Source organism: Coccinella septempunctata, chromosome 7 (assembly GCF_907165205.1).
Source record: "Coccinella septempunctata chromosome 7, icCocSept1.1, whole genome shotgun sequence".
In the NCBI taxonomy this organism is placed as follows: Eukaryota; Metazoa; Arthropoda; class Insecta; order Coleoptera; family Coccinellidae; genus Coccinella; species Coccinella septempunctata.
In genome coordinates, this window is record NC_058195.1 from 14,823,155 (window position 1) to 14,842,233 (window position 19,079).

Consider the following 19,079-nt stretch of genomic DNA (forward strand, 5'->3'; position numbering starts at 1 on the left):
TTTTATTTTGTGGTCAGATATAATTCGTTTTTCATCCAGTAGCATCCTGCCTTTCTGAAAATTCTAGAAATTAATTACCAGTATTGTTAAATTTTAAATGAATACATTGGTTAGGATCCAGAAATTAGAAGAGTAAGATAAACATGGGCCATAAACCTACATTGGTTTCTAGACCTTCCAAAAAAAAATTCCTGGTGATTGATAATAATTTTGTTGAATTTGTTCCGAATACGGATGTGTCCTCTGGTTTTTCAATAATGTTGGGATCCAGAAATAAGGAGAATAGGCAATAGTTGATAGGTAGAGGGGAGCACGTCCACCCTTTTCAGACCTTCAAGACAGCAAGAATAAAACTACACTGCTTGCCATACCTACCCAAAAAACAAATCCCGGTTACGCCAATGTTCAAATACGTGACTCGTATATTATATGCTAAAACTCTTTTTCCTAGCAAAACTCTTCCAGAACTTCGACAGCATATCCAAGACCGATCAGTTTAAATGTTATACAGCCCCAAATTCCATCTTTATCAGGGGTATGGTTTACTACTCGACCAATTTCTATTCAGTGGGGATTTCTAGTGTGGGCATAAAGCGGGCCTTATCTCTGGCCGTTTCACATAGTGCCCTTCAGGATTAGAGTCTTGGACAATGTCCCCTGCCTTTATTTTATTTTGATTCTTATTTTATTTGGCGGAAGAAATTGCCGGCCGGCATAAATAAGTAAAGAAACGGCTGTTTTGTTCGGATCATTGCCAATATTAGAGACTTGAACTGCTGAGTGGTTTCTTTCGATATGGGCATTGAGGGCAATACGCTATTGTGTATTTATTTTATTTTGAAAAGTATTAGGTATTTAGCGTTGAAATGGAACTTTTCCTGTTTTTGCTCGCACATGAGAAGGTTTTCTAGTAGAAATTATTTGGATTATGATTTAAAAATAAGATACTTTTGGACGAGCGTATAATGATGATGAAATTTATTTAAATCGGTAAAGAATGATACGTCTCAATATTTCTAAAAGTATAGTTCTCTGACATGGACTTGCTCCATTCCAGTCTTCATATTTTCCGAATGCAATTCATCCTATGTCATTGGCTATATTTCAGTCATAAAATGACTTGCCAAGCAGAGAGAGACTTGCCGCCAAAAGGACACAACCAACTTATTGAAGATACGACTGAAAATCCTGAAAAACTCTGACACGATTTGCTCATTTTCCTCCAAAGTCATTGGACATCTTGACTTATACACAAGGCGTATACACAAGATCATGCCAAAATTGTGCTCGATAGCTTCACTATATTATATATATATATACATGTTGGTTTATAGCGTTCGTCTTCGCTGTCCGACCTCTAGACCTCTTTTCCATGCTAGGCGATTTTGACAATCCTCATCTGTGAGTTGTCTTTCACTCATCGCATATAGCTTCACTATATTTCATCGATAAAAGTCGGAAATTCGGATATAACTCGGAAACAGCTCTTTCGATTTCTACCAGAATCGATGGACCTTATAGTTAGCATGATCGTCTCAAAATTGAACTCGATAATTTATGAATTGCTAACTGTACCGTCGTGATAAGGAATTTTGTGGGGATCACGAGTCTGTGTTCTGAATTTCATGACCGTTTAAGTCGAATGAAATTATTTTCGAAGTCACACAGTCACAGCCATTGAAACAAGCTCCTATAAAATCTATAAAGTAAATGTCCTTAAAACCAACACTTAAAAATTTCTGTTTATGTACAATGACTTACATTACAAAAAGCATCTGATGCCATATTTTTTGTTATTACTATACCTACTGTCAGTTTCACTAGAGATACCCCCAATTCTCTTTTCATTTAAGTAGATGAGAAAATGTATATATTTTTTTATATTTCAAAAGATTTACATCAGATCAATGAGATTGAAAACTTAAGCACGTGTTTATATGTTAGATAATTCTGTGTACAATGTAATAAGAAATAGGCGACTACTATAGTAGCTAACTGCCTGCGAAAGAGACAGAAATACATGTTAGGAATAAAAAGGGTTGATTTGTGAAGTAGGTATGTAAAAATTTTTGATGATTTGCAGCCTTAAAAAGTTACACATCACGTTCAACGGTGACAAAAATATAACACGCTCTAATGCACCTGAAATGATCAAATATTTGCCGAAAATTTGGAGATCGCGCATTGCAACGAAAAAAGATATAAGACGAAACATCGCAATTGATTTAGGGCTGATTTCACGAAAGATATTAACCGGGATTAGACGTGTGACTGGTGTTGAGGAAAGGAACTCGCCAATTTATGTCGATTAGGTGGACAAAATGGAGTATCTCTGTTTTGTAGGTTCTTTACCCTCCTTACTTCACTTCATATAGACAAAGCAAATATTAGAAACAGTTTGTTTGAATTTCAATCTGAGTTTAAATAAGCGGAGTTTATCACCGTTGGTGAAATTGACTACTTTAGTTGAATACCCCCAAACTTCTACAACAAATTTGGCAGTAAGCATAGTTATTAGTCGACGTTCAAGTTGATTTATATCTGGTTTGTTCAGATGATTTCCACTTAACTCAGCACGAGTATGTTCGAATTCAAAATAACAAAGTCTTTTAAAATCTGCAAAACTATGCAGGGTGACCTATTTAAATAAAAAAAATCTGAATGTATATCCGGTTTCACTGGACTAAAAACAGTCTCTTCACTTACCTGCAAAATTTCATGAATAATGTCCTTTTAAATTTGAATATATTGATTATATCAACTCTATATATGTGTTAAAGAAAGAAAACACGTACACCCTATTATTTATTATAGTTATAATTTCAATCAAGATGAAAATGCTCTGTGATGAGAAAACAGTATTTTTATAGTTGGAGTTTCACCAATATAATTCAGTTAGTTTGTTCAATGAGTGTGAGATTTTTGTTCAATTATGAATTAGGAATATTAATTATTGGGTATCATATTTCTTTAGTATTTGAATTGTTGATGTGATGGTAACGGAAAAAAATTGTCATTGAATATTTTAGAAATGTAAGTTCGGAATTGAAGTACGTTTTTAAGTTTATATACAACATAAAATAAAGGATTAAACGGATCGTAACAAATTGGCGCCCAACGTGGGGTACTTCAAGTTGTACTAACAAGCACAATATGGAATCCAGAAATAGCACTCTAGCTGGAGCAGAAGGAGAAGAAACAAATATAAAAAACAATGATCCAAATATATTGGATTATCTTTTGAAGATGAAGGAAGATATAGACAGAAAATTTGATGAACATCTAAGAAATTCGATGAATATTCTGAAAAATTAGATGAACAATCTGAGGAATTACTATGGAAATAAAGAAAGATATTGAAGAATATACAGCAAGAATTGAAAGAAAAAAATAAACAAATTCAAGATCAATTGAAGAAACAGCAGAGAGAAGAATTAAATTTCACAGAACATTTTATTCGAAAATAAAAAGAGGTACAGGAACAACTGGATGATGACATAAATGAAATAAAGGAGAATGTTGAAACATAAAATAATAAAAGAAAGAGTCATGCACAAAGAAAATACTTTTATACACCAGAAATAATCAAAAAGTCGCGATTTCGTTGATTGAAATACAACGTTTATGTACATCATAAAATAAAGGATTAAACGGATCGTATAACAGTATATTTATGTTGAAAACAATAAGCTTCTATGAGACGATCAAGAAGTTGCGGCATCTTCAAATTTGACACAGTAGCAGCTTCCACGGGACCACTTTTTGGCCATATCCCATGACCGAATCCCAAACCAGATGGGTCAGGCTTCCCAAACTGTAAACTTTATTGTCCTGCCAACCCGACAATTTCGGTGAAGAGGCAGTCGGTTGATTTCACTTGTTTTATAGTATGGTACGTAAAGGTGCCGACGCCTAGGTCCCAAGTACGTTTTATAATGGGGAATTCTGGTAAATGCACGTACTCCGAAAATTTTATTTCAACCCTGTGTACTCTGCGGCCGACTGCTACCTGGTGTTATAAAAGGGCGAAGTTTATTGGTTTCATTGGAGAAAGTAACGCAAAAATGGATTTTCATATTTTTGGAATCCGGACTGGGTATTGATATACCGTCGAAAGTCGGTTTGAGGAGGCCACAATACTTCAAATAACAAAAAGGGATCTTAAAAGTTGGGTTTCTGAGGTCTCTGTCAGATTGAACCAAAGATAACTTGCACACCCTGTTTAATAGTCTGTATATCTACCTTCGTGACAATAGGAACAACGTCTATGTCAAACTATTTCTTGCATTTCAAAGAAGTTTTTTCTTGGATCATACAGCGTGACTCTCTTGCAAATTTCGAATTGCTAGTTCTCTTAAGAAGAATTTTGACATATTGTGTGTTCACACATTTATGATGAATATGGTTGTTTAATGTACAGGATGTTCTTTGATATTATTAGACTGTCCTTGTATGATGAAATCATAAAAACAACGTTATCAAAATCTTATACAGGCTGCTCTATGATGGCTTCAGTTATTTCTCGATATACAGAATGTTTAATAAAAACTGTATATACATAAAATTCATACATTGGTATAGCCAGATTTTTTTGCTGGGCCGTATGGAGCTCGATATTGTTTTATGGTTACTTGCTCGAAAATTCAGTTGATTTCAATATTTGGTGTGGGGGGGATGTGCCCCACCTGTCCCCTAACTGTCTACGACCATGAATTAATAATTTCTCAAACATGTGGCTAATGAAATTTTTTTTTCATAAAATACATTAGGTTCAATATTTATTCAAAAACAACGTGTTTATTTTGTGAGATCTGAATCCTCTCATGAAAGTCGCAGTATATTTGGATATGAACGAAGTCGTCATGGAGCAGACTATATGAGTTTTTCTTAATATTCTGATGACCTTTTCATGATGTAAGAAATCTAAAGGAACATCAAAAATCACAAAGTGTACATAACATTCCTTATCCATTGAAATAGCCTCATGAGTATTTTTTTTGTACATATGAGAAACAACCTAAATAAACCTAAAAAAAGATCCATGTCGTTATGGAATACCCTGTAAGAGGTTATCATATCATTGTTATGACCTCACATAGAAGAAAACTCAACTAATATCAAAGAACACCCTGTGTACATAATCATCCATTTATCATTAATGTTGGAACAACTAGCATTGTATGAATATGAACATTTGTAGAAAAGCAACCTGCAACTGATCCACGTCATCCTAGATCACACTGTAGAAGGTCGGAACTAAATAAAATACCGAGTTTGAACTCGGAATTCAAAGAAAAATATTTTCAAAATATTTTGTGGCCCTTCTATGACAATTCATACTGACCTGCAGTAAAATAAAGGTTTGCGTTAGTTCCTAAGAAAGGTGCATACACAGTATGAAATTTGCCGGTGTAAACTTTTACACCCTGATGAGATTCATACATTCTTCACTCAATGGTGTTAACTCTGACAGTATTGACTGCGGTCAATCTCCTATTATCCATTAATTCCTTTAAGAGGTTCCCCACCACTGATGCATCAGATGCGTTTCATTCTTGGGTTGATATTTTTTAAATTCTACAACTGTGCTACGTCTTCAACCTTCAGCTAAAGTAGATAACCATATTAACTCTTCAGAAGTAACTGCATATCATGTGTTCATTTTTCTACCCCAGCAAAAATAAATATATTTGAAAACTGATATCTTGTAGTTTCCATGCATAAAACTCTGATTTGGAATCCTCTCAATCAGTTCATATAAGAGTCAATTATTATGTTCATCACATATTTTCGACTCCATATTTTCCAGAGTGATTTGATATTGTAATAAAGTACGTATTTACTGAGACTTTTACGTAGAACGGACAACATAGCGCTGATTTAAAACTCAAAAATGTGAGGTTATCATTTCATATTTCTTGGTAATCACATCATCCCGGCTAGCAGACCCTCTAAACCAGAATGACGGTAATCTGGGCTCAGCACAGTGAGGCTATGTACCCAATCTCAGTTAAGATCTTGGTCGTTGTATTCTTGGGATCCCGACGAACTGCAGGGGGCCTGGAAGAACCAATCCCCATAAATAGTCTTTGACAAGTCAGGCGGTGTTCAATAATCACAAATCACAAAGTAGCAACAAAATCACTTAACTATTCACAAAATTTACATCAAATTGATTTCAATTAATATCTTAGTCGTTGAGTTAAAATACTATTTTCGAATATTTCTACTTTTTGGAGCTCCAAAATGGGACGCGTGACGTACGTGAAGTACGGATCACGCCGGCGCCGTGACAACCATTTTGGAACTGAATGTGAGGTTATGATGTTAGTACGTTTGTCGAAACATTGTGGAATGTGTCAAATTTCCATGGACAACTGAGTGCTTTTATAACAGTGAATGGAGTATAGTAAAGTATGAGGACATCTTTCACTCTGAAGCCACTCAAGTTGTATCTGTAAATTGTAGCAACTCATTTTTTGCGTGAAGATATCATACCCAAATAGGTAACGATAGATAATAGTAGGTTGATGGTGAGATGAGCATTTTGAGTACAGCAATTCTATTTTTAGGAACCGAAAATTGGCTCATGCATCCCTAACCCATGGGAGAGTTGAACCGGGTGGCGAGAGAGACTTGACCATAAGTTTGTTTATCAGGAAAAACATTGAAAGAAAACAATTTCCAAGACCAACCATTTTCTATGTCAAGGTTTTCATCATCAGATGTATCAGTGTATGAAATACATATTTTCTATTTCAGAGTCACTCTCACTTATTTCCGAGATGTTTTTTACTTTTTTGGACATTTGTTTATTTTTTTATATATATTTCTATTATCCAAATCTCATTTTTTGAAGCAAACTATTATCTAAGCTCAGTGCAGGAAAATTGGACCACTGATTATGCTCCCGACCGATTTTGGTCAAGTCTCCCGCACTCCTTTTTAGCCTATTCAACAGATGTTTTCTTGAAAATCTTACAACTATCATTAAAAAAGCTCAGAAATATTAATCAATGAAGGCAATAAAACTAAATCACACCACGCACCTATTAAACTTTTCAGATAATGTTACAAACAAAAATTATTCAATTTCTTACTTCCTAACAACAAAATCACGTTCAACCGTCTCACTTCCAAAGTGTTCTGAGGGCGGCCAAAATGGAGCCGCCACTAGTTGTGTCTTGTTACGAGTATGTCGCAAGCTATTTACGATACCGGTATCGCGAAATTTGAAATGAAATATTTGAGGTGGTTCAAGTCTCCTACCTGAGCAAGTCTCATTTTGTTCTGTTATAATCTAACCTAAAACTGACAAATGGCATTTGACGAATGATCCACTTGTCACATATTACAGTATTTCCAATATTCTCCCTGAAAATTCTAAATCTACCCCTCATTTTGCACATCGATAAATTAGAAATATTGCGGTGTTTTCGCTACGCCAAATCTCCGTACAAACGAGGCTCCCTAATTCGGTTATCCTCAGAGATATTGGCGTTGTCTGCAAGTGTTCGATTTCGCAAATCACCCCTTCCTCAAAACGACCAACCGGAGCCCGAAATTGGCCAGGATCCCGTCAGGGCAGAAATTGTCGGTCCTCCAAAAGAATAACTATTTCTGGCGCGACGTCCCCGTTCCCATTAGGGGCAACGGAACGGGACAGGACTAGTGTGTCCTGAGGCGATGCTTCTCATTAAGTTGCGGAAACTGTACGTTGCCAATTTCCCCCTTCGTTCCGTCGCCAAATTACGCTCGTGACCGTTGTACCTGCCGCCCCCTGAATCCCAAATGTCGGACATGGGAGGACGTAGCTCTGCGTTACCATTCCGACGCGCTAATGGACGATTCGTACAGGAAAGTCCCTATTTTATGAGTCCTGATTTTCGGTTCCATGTCTGCATGTTCGCGCTCTCGACGTACACATCATCGAAGTTATATGAAATCACTCAGTATTTTACAGAAGGGCGGTATTAATCATGAAGAAGGCTCCAGCCCCCCCATATTTGAATTTTTTACTTGTTTTAATGCTAAAGTTTTGTACTCGTTTTGTACCGAAATATACTAGTGTCTTGTACCCCAGATAGTTGGGGAGCCGACGATGCTAAATCGGGATTTACTCGAGCGTCGTGGAGACGTAGTGGATTTTGAAGATTAGATAGTAGAAAGAATAAAAGGTTCTATGATGTAGGTGTGCAATTTCAACGGTGGGAAAAGCGTCTGCAGGTTTTCAAAGATTTAAAAAAAATCGTCAGTTGTACATACTCGAGCGTGTCAGATTAAGATACAGTATACGCCGTACCTTTCTCTGATAATAAATTCATGTTAATCTGATAGTTTGCGTGGTGAGGCTGGTCGTTCGGAAGATTTGAAAATGTTAAAAAAATTTCAAAGAATATGTTAATTGGACCCAAAGGAAGCTACTTTTCAAGGACTGACTATTCAGACGTGACGCAAGGTCATAGTGGTCGTTTGATAATGCAAAAAAAAATTGTTACTTGTACATACTCGAACTTGTCAGATTTCCATACAGATGGTTAATCTCGGTGTTGCAAACGTGTTGATCCATTAACCTGACACGAATCAAGGGAGGGGTTTCTTAATCTGACAGTTTGAAGATGTTAAAAAGGCATTTTTTTAAATATCTCCCTTCCTGTACTTCTAATCGTTTTTGTGTTTATTACGAAAGTTGTAGATAATGAAATTCTTTACAACTTTTGTCTGAAGCAATTTCACATACTCTTAACCGTTTTCCAGTTAAAGGGCGGCAAGTGCGAGGAGCTTAGCCACACATGCGAAAGGCCAAGGTCAAGAAATCAAGAAACCCAGTCTAAGATACATTGATCGTCATATATATCTCAGAAACGAAGAAAAAATTGTTTTCATAAACTTTTTAGGGTTTTCACTCCCAATCTCTGAAACAAAATCAATTAAAAATGAAATCAACGATTTGCTCCTGCGTAAATTCTTGCACTAATTTGTCAGGAGCAAATTAACTAGAAAAAATTGTTGCCTGCCAATGAACTCAAAATAAATAACGTTAAAATTATAGTTCTAAGTTGTAACGTTTCGGAGTCTATAATCAGACTCCTTCATCAGACGAAAAATCTATTTTTGAAAATCTTCTGAATTGTGGCTTTTGTTTGACATTAATTGTCAACACACAGAAACAGAGACTGCATAGAAACGTTGATTCATTTAATTTTGAAATTACCGGATGACAGTTCCTTCTTTAGTAAATTGATCCAAATATGATTTATTCCTACCGAACAATTTGCCAAATTATTATCTTGATCTAATAGAATACACGTAGACTCTTTAATTTTTCGTTTAAAATGAAGGAATACCTGATGGTATTCCTTCCTCTTTCCTGAAAAATTGTTGCGATGTGATTGTTGAACCTCTATTTATTTTATTCAACAAGTCTTTAAAGGATGGTTGCTTCCCTTATAAATGGAAAGTTAGCAGTATCACCCCTATATTCAAATCAGGGAATAAAAATCTTGTTGAGAACTACAGACCTATTTCTAAACTCTGCGCGATTGGTAAGTTGTTTGAGAGCATCGTGACGGATTTCCTTTATTTTGATTTCAAGAATATATTGAACACCGAACAACATGGTTTCATGAAAAATCGCTCAGTGGAGACTAATATGTCCCTATATGTGGAATATATCTTGGAGAATATGGATTCTGGACTTTCGGTTGGGGCTGTCTATACCGACTTTAGCAAGGCTTTCGATAGAATTCACCACTCCATAATGATTTCTAAGCTTGCTGGGTTTGGTGTGTGTGGGAGTCTTCTCCGGTGGTTTGGGTCTTATTTGACTAATAGACATCAGCGTGTTTGTTTGGGTGGTTTCAGATCTGAAGCGGTTCATATCACATCTGGTGTACCTCAGGGGTCCCACTTGGGCCCATTACTTTTTTTGCTTTTTATTAATGACGTTATTAGATGTTTTAAATTTTGCAGAGTTCTTCTTTATGCCGATGATTTGAAGATGTTTCATTCTATTTCCTGTCCTAACGACACATTACGTATTCAAGAAGATTTAAATCGATTTGCTGATTTTTGCAAGGAAAACAAGCTTCTTCTAAACCTATCTAAATGATGCTCTATTACCTTCTCCAGAAAACCCGTCTCTGTGCCAGTTACATACCGAATTTTCGGTGAGCCTATTTCTAACGTCAACTCCGTGAAAGATCTGGGTATCACGTTGGACTCCAAATTGCTCTTCGATCAGCATATCTTTAATATTTCGAAAAGGGCCAATCGGATGCTTGGTTTCATATTTCGAACATCATTTGAATTCCGGAGTGACAAACGTGGCTCGCACTCTTTTCCTGGCCTACGTCAACAGCATCTTATGTTTTGGGTCTGTTGTGTGGAATCCGCGCTATGGGATTTATATAGATAGACTGGAGGGTGTTCAGAGGAGGTTCGTGAGACATTGCCAGAGACGATTCTTCCCTCTTGTGAATGATACATCCGAAGTTCATCGGAAATTAAACTTTATTCCTCTTGAGCATCGCAGAAGGATAGCTGATGCAATGTTCACTTACAAACTGGTGAACAACAAAATCGATTGTACTCATTTGTCCAACTATGTAAGGTTGGTCGTTCCCTCTTATAACACTCGACACACGGATACATTTTTTACTGATTTTGCGAGTACTTACTATTTTCTTAACTCTCCAATTCACAGATTAATGAAAACATTTAATGAACTGTCTAAAGTCACTAACATTGATATATTTTCTGACTCTGCCTCTAGGTTTCGGTCCATTCTTGTTGGTTATTTTCGCCGTTGCAACTGCAGTCGTAGTACTGGTTGGTTGAGGTCGCTCAGATGAATTCCTATGTATACCACACTGTTTTGTAAAATTTTTGTATAATAATATCATTTTCTGTTTAATCATCGATTTATGTGTTCAATTTAGGGCTTGATGTTCATATGTGGATAAAAATTTTTTTTTTCTGTAACACTGAATTGTGGACACTGCTTTGGGTTCGTCCTGTTTGTGTCCCGAATTAATAAATCAAATAAAAATAAATAAATAAAAATGGTCTGGTTCCGTCATTAAAATTTTAGTGTTGTCCCAATCCATCATGTGGTCTCCCGTATTAGAACAAATGTGATCTGCGATTTGTGATCGATTAATTTCTCTATTTTTAATATTATTTTTATGTTCGTGTTTTCTTATTTCTAGAGGTCTGGACGTTTCACCTGTATAAGTTTTACCCATAGATTAAATAGATGGATCATAAGCTATTTTCCAGACTGTTCATTTTTCAAATTATTCCCACTCCAAAAAACCACCAATGAAATGAATTTTCGCTTGTTTTCCCCTCCAGATCGCTTCTAAAATTTCTAAGACGGCGTGTGTATTTGTAATTGTCAAAATATTATTTCAATCATTCACGTCGTATATTTTGGAAAATAAGCAGCGATGTGCCGTAAAAACGTGTGTTTGAAATAAAAGTGCAATTTATGCACGAAAGAGGAAAGCGATTTATTTATTCTGGTAAGTTTTTGATATTTTATTCTTGTTTGAGTTCACGACTTTATGAAATCAGGGGAGGGAGTTAAGGCACGCCAGGGTCGAATTAAGTTTGAATCCCATCTAATGATTTGCACCTACATTGAAATGTTGAGTTTATACAATCAAATAATTGATTTCAATTTTAGATTTCCCAGAAATGAAACCAGACGACAGCATTGGAGAGTTGCACTGGGTCTTGAAAACAATTTACACTTCTCTTGTAATTTATACTCCAGACTTTAGTATAATGAAAGTAATCGACTTTTAGCGTAAATTTGAAAAAAGAATCCATCCCGAGTGAGGTAAGATAGGTAGTTTACCACTTATTTAACTCGCTTTATTGTCTGATTATCACTTTCTTTGGAATTTTGCAAGTGATTTCTTACTACTTCTGAACTTGAAATTTATAGTAGATTTTTTCTTATTATATAATGCTTTTTAGTATAAACATTCTTCCTGGTTTCGAGATGAACAGTATAACGAGATTTTAATTGCTTCAATAATGTTGTAATTATAGCCAATACTGTGCCAAACCTGTTATCAGTACTGGAGTTTTTGAGGAAAATGGAAGGAAAATGGGAACAATATCAAGAAACACGAATGCCAGTTCAGGATTTGCAGAAATGAAAGCTTCTTGTAGTTCAAGGATAAAACAAGTGAGGTACATACCTACCCAGGGAGGTATACAAAATTCCTTATAAATTGCTATGGCAAATAGAACTCGTCTTAGGAATGAAAATCCATAAAAATGAGCTGAGGTCATGTTTGGAACTTTTTGTGAAAATCAAAAAAGTTTCCTTTATTTCTAAAATGTATTTCAATGTAAAAATTATGCTACTACTGTAATTATGATTACAATAATGACCATTCAATTAGAGCTCGAATATTCCCATTATTTTTATGATTTATTAAATGAAAATGTCTGTTATCAGGATACCTCATATTTCGAAGTAAAACTTCAGTTGAAAAATTGTTGCAGGAGACAAGCGGAGAACAGAAATTAAAAAACAGCTAATTGACGTCAAAAAACCGATTTAAGATTACGAGTGAGTCGTCAGTACTTCAAGAAAAAAGTTGCTGCCCTACAAGCAGTTCCTAATTCATTGGAAAGAAAAATTCAAGATGAAAGCTTGGAAAGCTTTGCTTAAAAGTTACATTATTATTGAGTTAGAGCTTACAGTTTCGTAAAATAACTCTTGATTATTATGCACTTCAACACCAAAAAGCACTTTCGAGGTGGTATAAAAATTTTAAAGGGGAAGCAGGTTGTTGAACTAGGTATTTGAGTTGCTGAAAAACACTGCTCTTTAGTTTATATGCAATATAACTTAATTCAATTCAAAACTGCCCGTAAAAAAAAATATTGATGCTTCATCTAGAATTGAGGGATTCTTTTATGAGTTGCTGTATACAATAAGAAATAATTTCCTATTTCACAATCATTGGTTCATGTTTACAGTATTACATTACTGTTTCATTCCGCAAAATCTGTACGGAAGACTTGAGGATTTCTTCAATGAACAAACTCTTTTAGATTCTCATTATACAAATTCCATAAACTTCAGCTGCTTCCACTTCTATTGATTTGAGAATTAACCATTCTAAAGGGAATTTTTTTCATGAAAGTAATTTTTGGTTTTCAGTTTATGCTTAGTGAATTAAATTTCAAATAATCTGTTTGTAGGTTAGGGTCATATTGACTATTTGTGTATGGTAACATTGTATTCAAAATAAATTCTTTTTTACATAAGTTGTTTTGGTATTACATATTAGTTCTACATCCCTTTGATTAGTTGTCATAAGAAAAATACTCGAAATCTTTGCATTGAAACATATTTCCATTCGATATAAAATTATTGCTGACTACCTGAAATATTCACAGTGTGACTAGTTCTGAATCCGCCCCTGTCCAGTTCCCCCACCCAAGATATCCAAATTCACATTTATGGCAGTATTTCGTGTACGCGTTTTTGTCGAGATGCTCTATCTCCTGTTTTATTAATCTATGGTTTTACCACAAATACAGGGTATGTTGTAAATACAATTTTTTGATTTTTGTTTTTCGTTCAAAGGTTTAGTTTTTGTTAATATAGATCTTAAATCATTTTGCGTTTTAAAAACAGTTCGTATGTTTAACTTCGAACTGATTCTTCTTATTTTTTCTGAAAGGCCATTAACATAAGGAATTACATTCAACAAATTTGGTTGTTCTTGACGGTTTGTTGGTTGTTCCTGATCATTATTACGATTTTGGTTAGTCATTTTTCTCTCTAAATTTAATATTGTTTTTTCAATAAAATTTTTCGGGTATTGATTATCCCTAAGAAAATGTTTAATGAAGTCAACTTCATTATTTCTAATTTCGGGTGTAGATGAAATTAAATTAGCTCTATCATAAAGTGTTTTAATGATACCTCTTTTGACACTTACTTGCTTTACGCAAATTTGTAGAAAATGTTATGCTCTACAACTTTTAAAATGAATGCGAGAAACAATTTGAAGCCCAAGAGAGGAGATAATACAAAAAAAAACTTATTTTTTTTAACTTTATGGTCAATTTTTATTGTTTCGGCTTGCTCAAACTATCAGATTATATTTTTTTCGTTATTCTTGAATCATTAGCTTCAAAATAAGAATGTACACGTGACGTTTTTTGTTTTGAAAGTTTGGCGCTCTCCCATATATTTACGTACTTTTCCACATGTAATTAACCACATGCATCTTAATCTGACATGCTCGAATATGTACAATCATCGTTTTTTTACTATTGTGATAGGCTGTCCTAGACAATGGGGAATTCTCCTCAATTTGGGTTATCACAGCATATGCCAGTTTAAACTAAATAATTATGAATTTTATTCATTCATTTTTCAAATGCACCGCGGAAACTATTTAAAATCATTCTCCAAATATGAGGTTTCAAACTTTAAATCGCTTCATTTCTAGTTTACGATTTGGCAACAGCGCCTAGTAGAAAATTAGAAGGTCAATGGCTTGTTTATAAAATAACAGCTATTGATTCAGCCATCATAAGGCGCGTACTCACTGGCGAGCCTCAATAGCAACTGGCCATAAAAATCCAAGAAAATTTTACGACCTTCCTCGTTCGTCGCAGACTTCATAGACAGCCATCTCTGTCTATCTCATCAAGATAGTATATTTGTTGTTCTTTATTATCAACGCATATTTTAGTCGATGTTGCCAACTTGTGCAAGTTATAATTAACTTTTTTCGTTCTCTATTCCCATCTGAGTATTTTTATCTAGTTCTTCCTTGTACTTTCGGATATATCAACGTTTTTCCACAAAAAAACTTCCAAAATCCAATAAAATAAGCATGGGAAAGACATTTCATAGGTTTGTTCGTAGAGTGGTTCACAACGGTTGTGAACTGTACAGAGCAAGCGCATTCGATTTTAGGGTAGCGAAAATCCATTTGCTCTTGCTCTGTATGTACAGTTCACCACCTTTGTGAACCACTCTACGAACTAGCCTCATATTTTAGGAAGCTCAAATTTGGAAAAAGGTCACTTAGATCCTGAGAATGAATTTTGTGTACAAAAAAATTGGTTTTTGATGTACATGTTGTTCCAAAATTCTTCGTCCTTTCACTCGATACAAAAACGGCAAAAAATTCAAATGGAACAACCTACTTTTTCTCCATGTTCGATTTCAGTGACTCTACCGAGACAGTGGTCTCGTTTGTCATTGCTTTGGCAATAACATGACGGATTCGGTCACGTGACCTAATTTGGGAACACCCTGTGAAATATTCCATTTTTATATAATATCAATTTATACATATTCATTTCAGTATGATTTACGTTTTACTCATTTTAAATAAATTATCCATAATCAAGAAATTTTATTATATATGAAATTATTTAGTTGGCAGCCCGTCAGATTTCTGACTGCGCCACTGTATCGGTGTACAGTAATGTGAAATATTAAATAACGAAGATTGGTGGACATTTCAAAATACTCATTTCCAAGAAAGATCGAACAGAATAGAAAACCTTGCCAAACCTTTGGCAAGATCATTTACCTAAATGTATACAGTATTTAGCACTAGTGGGACTGTGTCGCCTAACCGACAATCACAATAATGGCGGTATAGATGTCCCTCATTACACCAAAAATTACTTAACGACCAACGATACCTTTACAATCTGAATTTCTTTTCATGTCTCAGCAGTTAACATCTACCAATTTAATAATTGCCTAAGTTAGGCGAAATTCGGCAAACATTCAGTTTTATTAGTTTGGTTAGGTAAGGAAGGATAAAATTATCAATTGTTTCTATACTTCGAAGGTTTTCTGAAACTTATTGAATTGATGTGGTACTTGAAACCCATTTTTGTTTGAAGGGGAAAATAAAACCATTTTTCGTTATTCGAAAATATATTTCTCACTAATTCCCAAAGATATAAATGTGATACATATTCTGAAAGAGTAAACTCTCCTCGAAGTAATTATTCCAAAAATATTTCTCTCAAGTTCTCAAAGGAGGGGTTCCATCCATGACGAGTTAGATTCGTACTTCATATGGTAAAAATTGACTTCCATATGAAATTTCAACTGGTATCCCATCAACAAAGGCACATCTGGCTAAAATGTGAATAAATCAACAGTCTTATCCGATAAGAGGTATCTGTTCTTAAAATATGTGTTAAAAAACCTTGCGTATTGAATATTCAGTGGTATAAAAACGTTAACTACATATATTCCTTAAGATGTCAATGAAACAATGAAAATTTTTATTCCAGTTTATAATTACTGAATGAAAAGAGTTCATCTTTCTTGCAGCGTTCAGAATTTGGGAGATAATAAAAATTCTTGATACTAAGATCGTTAGTTGACACCTACCAATTGTCAAAGAAATGAAACTCGGAATATCTCAAAAGTGGGAAGGAGAAACAAATTCACCAATTGGAGAATAATTACCGATGTTCCTCAACGGTCAACAAATAAGCCAAGAACACCCCTTTGAGAGGGGTGGGGGCGTCAGTACTCTTCAGGTACCTACCGTCTGTAATGGATATCTATGAGTACTCAAGCAACCTGACTTTCAGTATCAGTTACAACTCGGACCAGTGTAGTTAACAGTGTTAGAACGGTCAGTCTCAATCCGAATTTTCGACTTTCTGTTGCATCTGTGTTGAAAATGTTGACTTACGGACAAGAAGATATGTGCAAATCTCACGGAAGGTTGATACAGACTGAATGCCCGACTATAAAGTGTAGTCCTCTTCCACCCCATTGGAGATACAATAAAGCTTTGCCCTGGACATTTAAAGTAGTATGTTTGGACGAGGAAGTAGCCGATGGTACTCATGTTATAATAACCGCCGGCAATGAAGGCAACTGCGGCCAAATGGTGTTGAACGGGCTAGCCAAGACGCGAAATGGAGTGGCTGAGTTTAACGACTTGAGGTTCATAGGAAGGAGTGGAAGAGGGAGAACCTTTAAGTTGGTCATATCAGTTCTGTCAAAACCGTGTCAAGTTGCAACGATAAATAATGCGATTAAAGTGACAGTGGATGGACCAAGGGAGCGAAGGGCCAAAAACAGTAAGTATTCCTAGACAAATATCGTCTTAATACAAAAATAGATAATTCTACACAACGAATACAGCGATGAGCAACATCGTCAGATTGCACTCTCATTATCATTCAACTAACACTCAGATGTTTCATAAATGAGCGGTATTCTTCCGTCTCGTGATTCGGAAATAGATTCAACTCTTTCAATTCAAATAGGACAACTTGTACATTCTAGAGATTTTCGAAGAACTTGTTACTAAGTTTGGTGTATATAAATCGCAAAAACGAGACTTCAAAATTCAAAAATATTTGTTAAAAAGACATTAGACATATTTTAACGTTAATTAGATATCTATTTCTATTTATTTATTTTATATCTATAACTTCTAAAACTAATTTGGCACTTGACCATGTTATAAATCGACGTTCTATATGGAATATTTTTTCGGAATATTCTCACTAAACTAAGTATCTAGGAATTCGTTATACTATGTTTTTTTTTAATTTTCCAAAATATATACTGGTTCCCTTTTAAATCAAAAACGTTGAGTTATATTGGTGGAAAAGTATGGCATCATATGCGTTATTGCCTAAATAGATATCATTCTTATCGTTTCATGACATGCTTTATACCATTTTCTTATAGTTTATCTGATCAATAACTCGAAACAAGTGTTCTTGCACTTATCGAGTCTATTGTTTATTCTTTGGTTGTGATATTGCTGTTGTGTATATTTATGCGAATTTATGCGAATAAACTTATTATTATTATTATATGAATTTCACATTTTATTTTTTTTTTCAGAACCGTTTGCTGATAGAGTCAGTACGAGTACGGGATATTATAATCCTTGTACAGGAAATCCTGTATGGTTCAACCCGAGTTTTAACCCTTATCCCTCCCCCATTCCTCCCACAAGGTCTTATCCAACAAGCTATCAGCAGCCTGGAATGTATCCACCAGTGATATCTCCATCGAGTATATGTAAGTATCTTACGATATTCACATAATTATCAGTATTTTTCTGAGAAATTGATTCACATGTTCATTGGCAATGCCAGCTTTCGAAATTTTTACACACAATTCCCCTGAAATAATCTGATTAATCTCTTCCAGATCCAAGTGTACCAAGATTACACCCAGCATCCATCGCCCCACAGATTATAGTACGAACAGAAACTAGTCAGCCAGCCTTTCCCATAAATTTGAACTTAAGTTACCCCTCAAATGTTGTGAATAATAATACGAGGTACCCTCAATCACAACCTCAATACAGTCCTTCGCAGAGCCTGCCGAGGTCGGCTTCCTCAGCTTCGTTTTTGACTGAGTCCAGTATCGAGAAAGATGAGGAATCTATAGAAATAGAAGATATAGATATTGTGGGAGTAGAAGAGGAAATTGTGCCTGTCAAATGTGACCTCAAGGCTCCGCCTGCGAAATCCACAAACTCGGATGTGTGGCGTCCATACTAAAAAAAAATTTCGAGAGCTGCCAAAACTGGCTTGTCGAAATTTCTACTCGAAAACGTGCCAAATCTTTTTCCTGTGATATCGAAAAAACTCTGAACGTACAATGTATGAGCTTTAATTTTTACATAGACATAAAGGAATTGCCTATTATTTATACCTGATGTTCTAGAAGATAATCAAATGAGAAAATATGTATTATATATGTATATATTTAGTGCCCCTTACAGGCGTTCTGTGCATATTTTAATTATGTAACGTTATTTTTGTTATGTAATATGATGATATTCATATGTTTCATTCGTTAATAAAATATTCGAAACCTCATTAGGTTTATTATTATTATTGAATTTTCACTCATTTGTCTACCATATACCGCGTCGCCAAATCAAATTAGGAGAATCGATAGAAAACACTCAGTGTATCTCAGAAACTATTTGCTTGAACATGCTTTCATTTTGAAAGATGCTCCAAAACCTTATACAGGATGTATCACTTTTGCTTGCCTTTTAATCCCAGTTGTACAG

The 19,079-nt window shown here is 35.0% G+C and overlaps 1 protein-coding gene across 1 annotated transcript; it reads left to right on the plus strand.

Annotated features, from left to right (window-relative positions):
- The first annotated feature begins 16,303 nt into the window (after window positions 1-16,303).
- Window positions 16,304-18,879, plus strand: LOC123316941 (segmentation protein Runt-like). The gene is made up of 3 exons (XM_044903260.1): window positions 16,304-17,112; window positions 17,891-18,070; window positions 18,203-18,879. Exons 1-3 carry the CDS (start codon window positions 16,707-16,709, stop codon window positions 18,556-18,558), a joined length of 942 nt encoding a protein of 313 aa, XP_044759195.1. The 5' UTR covers window positions 16,304-16,706; the 3' UTR covers window positions 18,559-18,879.
- Window positions 18,880-19,079: the final 200 nt, after the last annotated feature.

Coding starts and splice junctions, on each gene's coding strand:
- LOC123316941 (XM_044903260.1), top strand. CDS start 16,707: ATGTTGACTTACGGACAAGAAGATATGTGCAAATCTCACGGAAGGTTG. Junction 17,113..17,890: donor GGAGCGAAGGGCCAAAAACA/GTAAGTATTCCT, acceptor TTTTTTTTTCAG/AACCGTTTGCTGATAGAGTC. Junction 18,071..18,202: donor GATATCTCCATCGAGTATAT/GTAAGTATCTTA, acceptor AATCTCTTCCAG/ATCCAAGTGTACCAAGATTA.